Source organism: Balaenoptera acutorostrata, chromosome 9, assembly GCF_949987535.1.
Source record: "Balaenoptera acutorostrata chromosome 9, mBalAcu1.1, whole genome shotgun sequence".
Taxonomy (NCBI): domain Eukaryota; kingdom Metazoa; phylum Chordata; class Mammalia; order Artiodactyla; family Balaenopteridae; genus Balaenoptera; species Balaenoptera acutorostrata.
The window spans coordinates 50,067,725-50,080,654 of record NC_080072.1 but is presented as its reverse complement, the minus strand read 5'-3'; the positions used below and the strand labels follow the sequence as shown (position 1 = coordinate 50,080,654).

At 38.7% G+C, this 12,930-nt stretch overlaps 2 protein-coding genes across 1 annotated transcript; one reads left to right on the top strand and one right to left on the bottom strand.

The window, feature by feature from the left end:
* ZNF215 (zinc finger protein 215) overlaps positions 1 to 12,930 on the top strand; it is a 246,610-nt gene that overhangs the window by 146,437 nt on the left and 87,243 nt on the right.
* LOC103009675 (olfactory receptor 226) lies at positions 9,930 to 10,922 on the bottom strand. The gene has a single exon (XM_007172883.2). It carries the CDS (start codon positions 10,911 to 10,913, stop codon positions 9,930 to 9,932), a length of 984 nt encoding a protein of 327 aa, XP_007172945.2. The 5' UTR covers positions 10,914 to 10,922.

Here is a 12,930-nt window from a genome sequence, read left to right as displayed (position 1 = left end):
AAATTTAGTCATAGGTTATTAAAATCTGAATTATATAACAAAAGCAGCTGCACAGATTTAATTGTATGGTAGCATCGATTTGTCAATGTCTAGAGATTTATAAGAACTATAAGATGGATATTGGTCCTTAGTAGCAAATATGGGGAGAGAGAAGGTCTTCAGAATATATTTTATAGGCAAAAGAAGAACATAGAAAAGATGGTGAGTGAAGATAAAGAAGTTAGTCAATAGTCAACAAAGAGTAAGTCCTTTTTCAGGAAAGTGTTTCGGATTAGGTGCTGGTGATCAGGAATTGTTGTGAGAGAGCTAGATTTAGAGGAGCTCTCCAAATTACTTGTGGAGTTTGAGGGCATGGGCTATTGTTAGAGCTACTTCTTTTAAAAATATTCTGACATCATCTGATCTGCTAAGTGCTGATGCTGAAAAATGGAGACACTGCATTCCAAAGTGGTGAAGCTAAGGGAGATTGTTATAGGAGAGAGAGAGATGCCTGGAGGCTATAGAAATAGTGAAATTCAACAACTGGCACTACTGATGGCAGAGAGATAAAGGTGGGTAAAGTGCAGTTACTTAGTCATTAGATACACGTTTGGGAGAGGAGAAAGAAAGATTCCAGATGTGTTTTAGATGTAAGTTTACCAGAAACATGGGAGTGAAAAGACCATGTATTTATTTAAAAAAAAAAAAAAAAGAATTATTGAACTCTTACTAGTATCAGATACAGGAAATAAATTTATGGAAAAAACAGACTTGTTCATGCTTTTATGAAGCTTACTCGAATGGAAAAAATGGCAAAAAAAATACAAACACGTGGAAGCTAAACAATATGCTGCTAAACACAAATTGATAAACCTTTAGCCAGACTCATTGAGAAAAAAAGGAAGAGGACCCAAATCAATAAAATCAGAAAAGAAAAAGGTGGCATTACAGCTGACACCACAGACATACAAAGAACCGTAAGCAACTATATGCCAATAAAATGGACAACCTAGAAGAAATGGACAAACTTTTAGAAAGTTACAACCTCCCAAGATTGAACCGGAAAGAAAATTTTAAAAATATGAACAGACCAATTATCAGTACTAAAATTGAATCAGTAATTTAAAATCTCCCCAAAACACAAAAGTCCAGGACCAGATGGCTTCACAGATGAATTCTATCAAAAGTTTAGAGAAGAGTTAATACCTATCCTTCTGAAACTATTCCAAAAAATAGTTGCAGAGGAAGGAACACTTCCAAACTCGTTCTATGAGGCCAACATTACCCTATACGAAAACCAGACAAAGGTATCACAAAAAAGAAAATTATAGGCCAATATCGCTGATGACCATAGGTACAAAAATCCTTGACAAAATACTAGCAAACCAATTCCAACAATCCATTAAAAGGATCACACACCATGATCAAGTGGGATTTATCCCAGGGTTACAAGGATTTTTCAATATCCACAAATCAATCAGTGTGACATAACCACATTAACAAATTGAAGAATACAAACCATATGACCATCCCAGTAGATGAAGAAAAAGCTTTTGATAAAATTCAACATCCATTTATGATACAAACTCTCCAGAAAGCAGGCATAGAGGAAATATACTTCAACATAATGAATGCCATATATGACAAACACACAGCTAACATCATACTCAACAGTGAAAAGCTGAAAGCATTTTCTCTAAGATCTGGAACAAGACAAGGATGCCCACTTTCACCACTTTTATTCAACATTGTTTTGGAAGTCCTAGTCACAGCAATCAGAGAAAAAAAAGAAATAAAAGGAGTCCAAATTGAAAAAAAAGAAATAAAAGTGTCACTGTTTGCAGATGACATGATACTATACATAGAAACATAGTTTTCTGCTACCAGAAAGCTACTAGAGCTCATCAGTGAATTCTGTAAAGTTGCAGGGTACGAAATTAATACACAGAAATCTGTTGCATTTCTATACACTAACAACAAAATATCAGAAAGAGAAATTTAAAAAACAATCCCATTTACCATTACATCAAAATGAATAAAATACCTAGGAATAAACCTACCTAAGGAGGCAAAATACCTGTACTCCAAAAACTATAAGATGCCGATGAAAGAAATCAAAGATGACACAAACAGATGGAGAAATATACCATGTTCTTGGATTGGAAGAATCAATATTGTCAAAATGACTATACTACCCAAGGCAATCTACAGATACAGTGCAATCCCTATCAAATTCCCAATGGCATTTTTCACAGAAGTAGAAGAAAAAAATTTTTAATTTGTATGTAGACACAAAAGACCCCAAATAGCCAAAGCAATCTTGAAAAGAAAAACAGAGCTGGAGGAATCAGGCTCCTTGACTTCAGACTATACTTCAAAGCTACAGTAATCAAAACAGTATGGTATTGACACAAAACAGACATGTAGATCAATGGGACAGCCACACAATTTCCCACACACTTACCTTTGCATACTAGTTACCAGCACTGACTTTAGTGTCAGAACAAGGCTACTAGCTGTGACATCCTAAACAGAATATTTAACAGTTAGGTACTTCAATACCCACTGGTGTAAAATAGCATAATGTTAATAATGCCTACCTTACTGGTTTGTTGTGAGAATCAATGTGATAATGCACGGATAATGCACTAGACTCATACATGATACTCACATGTCTTTGTTTAAACACGCAGCTGTTTTCATTTTCACTCTTTTACTTTTTTAATGTTATATTCTGGGGGAATGTGGTAAGCCCAATTTCCTGGGAAACAGGATTATAGCATCTTTGAAAAGTTCTGAGTTGCAGATCACTCATGCTTCCTTTCTTATCCTCTCTAACATGTTGCTTTTGTGTATTCAGTCACACCCCTGTTACGTCATATCCTCCTCCAGGTTTTGGCCACGAATGTACCTCTCAGCAGGCTCTATTTTGTATCGTGGAGAGACACAGAATTCTCTCTATTTTCCTTGTTTCAGAACTAACAGCACTGAGCTCCAGGATCTCTATGGTACCTGAGGAAAGAAATCCTTTCATTAAACTATAGAACTTTTTGTCAGTCTTTTGTGTGCTTGTTCTCAAGAGAAAACACAGACACCAACAGGCTTCTTCTGGAACAAGAAACATATATTCTGTGCCCTAGTCCAACACCCAAATGACATCACAGCTGCCCAAAGTTCCCCAACCTTGGGTAAAGATGTACTGGATCTTCATTTCCCCATTCGTTCCCCACAATACCCTTTCTCCCACCCCAAGACGGTGCCTGCAGCCATTTTCCCCAAGCCGCTCCTCATCTTCCTTGGAACTTTCTTCAGGGATCAACGAATCTCACCTGGTACCTTCAACCACTTACCAGGGTCCACCTGCCCTCTCTTCAAGAGTGAAAAATTCTGCAGACATTTGCACTAATCAAGGGAAAGCAGGCTGGTTTGCCTATTTTTGTGCTTCCTGGAGATCCATGTCTGGTCTCTGCTTAGGCTGCATGGTTGGTGCTGCTGCACTGAGCCCAGAAGACTGGAGCCGGGGCAGGAGGGTATATTTAACGCTCACCGTCCCTTCCTCCCATGGGCTTGTTAACACACAGTCTCTCCTGGCTCCGGGGAAATTCTGTGTGCTGCCAATACTGTGTCCCGGGGACCTGGACAGGGAAGCTGCATCTCCACCCACCTACCTATTCCTCTTTCTACCAGGACATGTTTAACTATACGTGTGGATAGGGTGTAGCCCTTTTTTCTTACTACCATATGCAAGGTAATGCAGCACCAAATTACTCAAAAACCAGGATGAGAACCCTAAGTCAGTTAATAAGGTAATTAATACATTCATTTGTTCATTCATTACAAAAAATCACATCCTGCTTTTATTGAGCTCTTTTTATGTACAGGGTACTGTGCTATACATTCTTCGGAGTAAAACTATGTAGATCATGGTTTCTGCCCTTTAGGAACTTCTAGTATTCTAATTAAAATTAGAAGTATACACTGTAATGAGCGTAGCATGTGACATGGGCCAAAAGAGAGGTGCAAAGTGCTCTAGGAACACCAATGAGAGAGAAATGGTTTCTAACATAAGAATCTAGAAAAGGTTTCATCAAAGAGGTGTCATTCCAGACTCATGACAGGAAGGTAGCGTGAAAATAGCGTGATGGGAAATAATTTTGGTCCGGTAATCAGAAGATCTGGTTTTTAATCTAGGTTCCATCCTTCTGAAGACATTTAACCTTCAAAAATTGTCTTTATTCCTCAGTTTTTTATCTCATAAAACATGGTAATAATAATTCTGTTGTCACATCATATTATTAATATTAGTTTCAAAAGTAATATGTATAGGAAAACAGTTCTAAAACTGTCTAGTGATAAGTATACAAATGTAAAATATTACCTGTGTTGGAATATGAACCACAGCCATGATTTGATCAGAAGAAATGATGTGAGAGGGCTTTCAGTGTAGAGAGACTAGCATAAGAAAGAATGCAGCATAATGACAGCAGAAGGTGAGACAGGTGACTAGAGTCCTCTGCCTTGGACTCCAGGAAGCACTCAGTCATTTGATGAGCATTTGTGGAGTATGTACTATGAGCTGAGAATAGTGTGAAATGGCAATCCCTTCTGTCTGTCAGGTTATCCACAAGAGAGTGGTGAGCCTACAGTATCTCTGCTCTTAATCGTGCCTCAGTAACCATAAAATCGAGAATCAAGTGCTAGAAGTTTTGCAAGAGCAAAGGACCAAGAGATATACTTGTGTCTCTGTGAGTAGCCAAAGGTGGATGAAGGGAGTGAAACAGGGGCCTGAAAAAGTGAGAAATTCTAGAGAGATTTTAGATTCAAGAGAGGTAAACTCCTAAAGATCCTAGAGGATAACTTCCAGGCAGTATCTGTCTATTGTAACCTGTTATTTAAGGGAATGCTAGTGATTTGTTGTAAATAGGATGTAAAATTTGTTCCAAAATACTCTGCTTTAGTCCTGCCTGAGAAGACCTCAAATGAAACTGTGATGTATCAACCCTTCCTAGGTATATTGGCAGGTATATGTGTGATCTCAGAATACACCAGTGACATAAATAGGATGTGACAATTGGTAGTGGTGGATTCATTTACATTGTTTATACTTCTATGACCAGGAGATGAGTTTTTTTTTAATTTTTAAAATTTATTTATTTATTTATTTATTAAAATTAATTAATTAATTTATTTTTGGCTGTGTTGGGTCTTCATTTCTGTGCGAGGGCTTTCTCTAATTGCTGAGAGCAGGGGCCACTCTTCATCGCGGTGCGCGGGCCTCTCACTGCGGAGCACAAGCTCCAGAGGCTCAGGCTCAGTAGTTGTGGCTCACGGGCCCAGTTGCTCCGCGGCATGTGGGATCCTCCCAGACCAGGGCTCGAACCCGTGTCCCCTGCACTGGCAAGGCGACTCTCAACCACTGCGCCACCAGGGAAGCCCCGAGTTTTATTTAAAAAAAAAAAAAAAAACAAGTACAGTAGTGTCTTCACATATCTCCAAACACATGTCAAAAAAGATGGGTGTTTGTAGTTTAGCTTTGTTTTTGCTCAGAAATGCAGTCAAACAGGAGTTTGTTTCCAAGTGACCCACTGAGCAGTGTAAACACTTCTGTTTATTTCAAATAAAATATATTTGTATTATTTATCATTTATACTATGTACTCATACCACACTACCTTCTGTATCAGGTAGTACAATAGAAACATACCTGTTTTGTTCTTTAAAAAACTGGCTAGAGGGGCTTCCCTGGTGGCGCAGTGGTTGAGAATCCGCCTGCCAATGCAGAGGACACGGGTTCGAGCCCTGGTCTGGGAAGATCCCACATGCCGCAGAGCGGCTGGGCCCGTGAGCCACAATTACTGAGCCTGCGCATCTGGAACCTGTGCTCCACAACAAGAGAGGCCACAATACTGAGAGGCCTGCGCACCGCGATGAAGAGTGGCCCCTGCTTGCCACAACTAGAGAAAGCCCTCGCACAGAAACGAAGACCCAACACAGCCATAAATAAATAAAAATTAAAAAAAAAAAACTGGCTAGAATTTGATGGAGAAGGATAGACTTAGCTCTTCCCATACTCCATCCATTCGTATTCTTTGTCTAAAAGCATATGGTGTATTGGCACTATTCTGGAAAGCCTGGACCACTGGTCTTCATGAAATGAGACTATGGAACACGAAAATCAGGGAAGGTAATAGCTTCCTAAGGAATGACTGTAAGAGAAAATGAAAACACCTTTGCTATAAGCCCTCTCTCTTCTCTGCAATGCATGGAGCTGTCCACTCATGCTTGCCTGCACCAGATGGTGACATCTGAAAGAGCTGGTATCGTTGGTTAGAGTTGCTAAATATATAAAGCAAAAATGATGTGTCTAAAGAAAGAAAGAAAGAAAGAAAGAAAAGAAAAAAGAAACCAGAAGAAAAAAAGAGTGTAACTCCCACATCAATGATACATTATTAATAATAATCAATAAAAATTAATAAAATAAGAAAAAAATGTGTCAGTTATACTTTAATTCTCCCTTATCAATCAGCTAGATTAAAACAACATCAATGCATGAATTCCATGAGAATTAAAAATCCAGAAAATTTTGAAAAAGTTAATATGAAGTCACTGAAATCAATTGAATTCTATTAAATTATTTAGCATAAAAAGGCTGACAATATGTTTCTTTTTAAAATAAACTTTTTATTTTGGAATAATATTGGATTTATAGAAAAGTTTTAAAGAGAGTTCTCACATTCTCCTCCCCCAGTTTGTTTCTCCTAATATTATCACCTTACCTTACTGTGTATACTTTCAAAACCAAGAAAGCAAGATTCGCACATTTTTAAACTAAACTCCAGGATTTGTTCAGATCTTACCAGGTTTTCCATATCCTTTTTACATTCCAGGATCCAGTCTAAGTTACCACATTCCATTTAGGTATCTTGTCCCTAAGTCCCCTATATTTGACAGTTTCTTGTCTTTATTTGTATTTCACAACTGTAAGGGTTTTTTAATGAGGCAGAATAGGGGTTTTAGTACTACAGAAGAATGTTATTTTTTTTTAATGCTCTTTTCCAGAAAGGTTTTTGGACGTTTTCTGACTCTGTTCAATACGAAATGTTAGGAAATAGTAAAAGATATTGGAATATTAAGTTCAAGAAAAAAAATGTTAATCACAGTCTAAAATTCATCTGCACAAGGTTGTAGTGTGCAAAAATTTATAATAAAAACCAAAAGGAAAATTGCGATCATACTGTGAAGAAACTTGAAGGACAGACTAAGAAACTTGGAGTTTATTCAAGGTTGATGGGAACCAGTAGATATTTTTGAGCACAGAAGCTGTCTACGTTGATCCTCACTTGCTCTGTAGATGTTAGTTGCCTCTGGCCACGCTGGGTATCTCTCCTATCTGAAAGACCCTGTATGGATCCAGTACTTCTATTTCCTGTAATGATGAAGGAGACTGGAGACTTCCCCCAGACACTACCCTGGCAAAAGGGAATTACAAAAGAGTAACATTATTTATGCAATATTTTGAAGGATTGGCAGATTATAAAGATGATTTGAAAGAAACAGGATCAAATGTAATAGGGTAAAAAAAAGTCCTCTATCTAGGTTTATAGACAAAATAATTATATCAATGGGCTATGAGAAATAATCAGATAATTAATAGTTCATTTGAAAATCTTAGGTTTGGAATATAAAATTCAATATCAGCCATGAGGATAATATGACTATGAACATGCAGTTCAAGTCAAGAGAAGTGTCAATCCCACCAGAGTTCACATGGACTCATCTCATTTTTGTTGTTGAAAGATATATAAGTGCAGGAGACTGTGCTGAACACTTTTCCTATACCTGAAGTATTTGGTTTCAAATTTTGAAGTCAGAATTAGAGGTGTTTTTTTAAACTCAAAAAAAAAAAACAATGCATTTTATTGGAAAATAAAGAAAAGCACAGTAAAGGAAATCAACATCACATATTTACTTCCTGATAAGGAGATTCATAAAACAGCTACACTATTGATGCCCAGAGGAAGACATTCCCATCCCAGACCACTACCCCCTTTCAGAAACTTATTCTATGGGGGAAGGTGGAAGATAGATTTTTGATGAACTGTATATCCCGTCATTTATAAATTATAATAGCAAGACACTTATAAGTTTATGTAACTGTTTTGGCACAAATAAATGTGAATATTACATTAAATAAATAGGGACCAGCTAATAATGCCTGATAACCTTGCTAGTAGACTTTCGCATACTTTTTAAATTGAAATACAGTTAATTTACAATATTATATTACTTTCAGGTGTACAAGACAGTGATTTAATATTTTATATAGATTATAGCCTTTCATATCCTTTCTTAAACTGTAGAAAACTATAGGAAGATAAACTGCAACAGCAGAAGGCTCCCACATCTAAAGAGAGAAGCTTCATGTAGCCTGTTGTTCTGGGTCTTGGGTGACTGTAAGGAGTTAAATTTCCAAAAATCATACTGACATACCCTCTAACCATCTCTCTGTCCAGATGAATAAAGGGGCATATTTTATTGGCTAAGAAATGTTTATTTAAATAAATATGCTGGTAATAATACCTTTGTCACAGAATGCAATGTATAAGAGCAAGGGGTTCATTGCATAGTTACTGCTACTATTTCAGTCAAATTCCTTCTAGTCTTATTTAAATAAATGAACAAATAGACTGATACTATTTTGTATAGTATAGTATTTTGATACTATTACATAATCTAATATTTTCATTTATTAGGAATATTTTTCTGTCATTAGCTCTATTTAGATCATGGTATTTTAATGTCTGCATTCCATTTAATGTATAAACTACAAATTATTTAACCAGTCCTCTGTGGAAATTTAGCATAGTTCCATATTTTTCTTATAGTAAATACAAATGTCTGTCTGCACAAATATTTCTTAATCAGAATGTTTTCAATACTTTTAGCATTTGTGATATATATTGCCAAATTTTCTTCTAACAAGGCTGAGTCATTTTGTACCTCCTCATACCCTAGCAAAGTGTGAGGGGTTTAGTTCCTGAACCTGCCAGTCCTACCTACAGGTGTGACACACATGCCTTGCCTACATGGCTCCAAATTATATTCATTTATTATATTTCTTTATAGCTACCATGTGGTAGATACTATTCTGGGCCCTGGTAATAAAATGATGAACAAACAAATGTGATCCCTAGTTCCATGGAGCTTATAGTCTAATTAGAGAGACTGAAGATTAAATAAACAACTGCAATCAGCCACTCCACTAGTTCAGTGTGGGCACTGACCTTGGTAAATCAGGAAATGAAGCTCTAAACCCCTGTAGTCCAGGAGGTGATATGTTGCCAATACAAAAATTCACAGTTTCCTATCTCCTTGCCTTGTAATTCACAGTAGGTGATCACATGGGGCCCCACTACCTCATAGGCTACAGTTGGTGTCCTCCGGCTAGAAGAGATCTCATCCAGAAGTCTCCTGATGCTTTTCCATAATGAAGCCTGTGTTTCCTTGAATGGCTTCTTCCTTCCACTTCCCTTTTCTGTATCTTCTGCCTCAGAACTAAAACCCAGTAACAAACCCAGGAAGAGCCATTTAGAGAGATGCTAGTTCTGCATTTTTTTTTTTTTTTTTTTGCTTTTTGCTTTTTTGCTTTTGCTTGTGCTCATAGTCATCCCTTTCCACCCCACCAGGATGCATGATTCATGAACCTGCTCTACGTAAATTACAATAGAGCAGACAACATGGGATCAACTTCTAGCCTGTATGTTAAGACCTTGTCTTGAAGAAATCCAATTTCAAGCTTGTAATCCACCTCTCTTCCTCCTTCTGAACTAGTTCTTTGGTGGTACCTTTGAAACTCTAGTCCCTAATTTAAGCTCTAAGAGCTCCTCTGGACTTCATAGAAGACATAGATCCTAAGTTTAAGAGCATTATCTAAGATTTAACACATCCCTTCTACCCAACTCTGCTAGCTTTCCCAGGCTTAGCATCATGGCCCTGGTATAGGCGCAGAGTACGGTGTAAGGCTCTCTTTACCTCTTGGTTGCGCAAGCAGTAAATGATAGGGTTGAGCAGTGGTACAATGACAGCGTAGAGTACAGACACCAGCTTGTTGGTGTCAAAAGCTGAGATTGCCTTTGGGCGGGCATAGATGAAGATACTGGCTGCATAGAAGATGACCACAACAGTGAGATGAGAGGCACAGGTGGAAAAGGCTTTATGGCGCCCAGCAGCTGAGGGAATGCACATCACAGCACTGGTGATGGCCATATAGGAGGCCCCGGTGACAGAGAGTGGCCCCAGCAGTATAAAAATGGCCAGGACAAAGTCTGTAAGCTCTGCTGTAGACATGTCAGTGCATGAAAGGTTAAGCAATGGGGAGACATCACAGAAAAAGTGGTTGATGGTGTTGGGGCCACAGTAAGAGAGGTGAGAAATGAGAAAAACCTTGACCATGGAGATGCCAAAACCTGCAGCCCAGGAGCCAGCTACCAGCTGCACACACAGCCGGCCACTGACAATGACAGGGTAGTGGAGAGGATGGCAGATGGCCACATAACGATCATAAGCCATAACTGCGAGGAGGACACACTCAGTGCATCCCAGGCCCAGGAAAAAGTAGAGCTGTGTCATGCAGCCCTCAAAGGAGATCAGCTGCCCATGGCCCTGTTTGGACCCAACAAAGCCAGCTAGCATCTTGGGAATAGTGACAGTAACGTACCAAATCTCCAGGAAGGACATGTTAGCCAGAAAGAAGTACATGGGTTTGTGGAGGCTGGGGTGGTTCCTGATTGCCATAATGATGAGTATGTTCTCAGTCAGCACCAGCACATAGGCCAGCAGAGAAAGGGCAAATAACAGTGCCCGCAGTGGCATAGGAGCTGGGAAGCCCAGCAACACAAACTCACTCACTCTCCCACTCTGGTTCTTCCTCTCCATGGTGTCAGTCATGCCTGCTGCTCTTCAGAAGAGAATAGTGTCCTCAGGAGGCAGCAGCAAGAACCCAGCCTTCCTCTCGCTGGAAGAATTAGTAGAATGAATCGATGTTGCTCATTCGTATTAGTAGAATGCAACGTGTGTAGTGCATATAATTCATCGCTGAGCTGAGGCCGTTGTTCTCATCTGTAATCTGGGAATGAGCTAAGATAAAAGTGGACAAAAATAAACTACTTTCTATTGGGATAGGACAGGAGTGTATTCTGGCCCTTGGAGAAGTATGTATTGATAAGCACCAGTTGGTCCCTAAAAAACACAGATCAAAACCAAAATATTAAGAGTCTGGGCTGCCCTGAAGTGAGAGTTTGTCTATGAGCTGGATTATGACTCTGTTTTGAGGAAATAAGTTACACAGTGGAGGAATAACAGTAACATATAACACAATTAAGTGTTTACTATGTGTTATTAGTATAGGAACTATTCTGAAAAATTTGTATATATTAATCCACCTAATCTTCAGAGGAACCCTCTGAGTAAGTACTGTTATTAACCCCACTTAACACCTAAGGGAACTGACGCATAGAGAGGTTAAGTGACTTGTTCCAGCTTACACAGATAGTAAGAGATGGAAGCAGGAAGCCAGAACCTCAGAGCTTCTAAAATATTCAGGCAACATGAAGGAGGGACTGCAAGATACATCCTGTATTTATACCCAGAACGGAGGGTCTTTGGGGCTCAGCTAGGGATGCAATTTCCTCCTGCAAGGAAGAGGGAAAAAGTAGAACCCAAGGAAGTCATGGCATCTATAGAATGAAAGTCCTACATAACCTTGTACTTAAGAGGAGGATGTGGGACCCACGTGGAAATCATATTAGGAAGTGGATTCTGGATTTCTGAAGAACTGAGAATTCCTTCAGTTCTGAAGGTTGTGCTAACTATCTTGGAATGAGAGTAGAACACCTTCATTTAGTATCCCTAAAAGCTAAACCAAGTGACATTAAAATTTTCAATAGTTTATTTGAGTAACATCGATTCATATCGGGCAGTGCCTAACTGAAAATGGTTAGGAGCACTCCACTGCCAAAAGCTAGGGGCAGAGCTTTCATAGAGCAGAGGCTGAAGCAATGCAAGGACATTATTTGATTGGCTATAGCTTGAGTGGTTGCCTTATTTGGGAAAGCCTAGTTGGATGTTTGTGATTAGTTCTTAAATTTTGTTGTTTTGGATATGAGTGCATTTGCAGTTGACTCTGGCTTAAGTTTTGGTTTGCTCATGTAGGCTACTAAAGCATGAGAACCACCTCAGTTCAACAGCCTCCTTGTTTAGTTACTTTGACTGTAACAAGATCAATACAAAAGCATACATTTAGTAGAGTACTCTCTTTGTTTACCTTGGTATCAAAAATATAATTTGCCCTTTCAAAACTTCAAGCCTCTACTGGATCAGATGTGGATCTGACATATCCATGTGGGAGTTGGTATGAAGAAAGGGTTATTGTCACCCTGGTGTCCCTGTATGATCATAGCATTGGATGGGGAGTATAAAGATTAGAAAGAATGGGGGAGAACCAAATGAACAACTGGGGACTACTTTCCCTCAGGAGAGTCCTTACTTTTCAGTCTTAGGCCTGTTCCTTTGAGATTAACAGGGACAGAATGTGCTCACACATCAAGCTTCAACTTGCTAATGATTTTTTCCCAGCTTTATTGAGATATAATTGATATATAACATCGGATAAGTTAAGGTGTGCAATGTGATGATTTGATAGAAGTATATATTGTGAAGTCTTTACCACATTAATTAACACATCCTTTACCTCACACAATTACCATTTTGTTGTTACGGTGAGAACACTAAAGCTCTACGCTCACAGCAACCTTCAGATATGCAATATAGTATTATTAACTATAGTCATCATGCTCTACATTAGATCCCCAGAACTTACCTTACAACTCAAAGTTGGTACCCTTTGACCAACATCTGCCATTTTCCCCAGCCTTCAGCCTCTGACAACCACCAT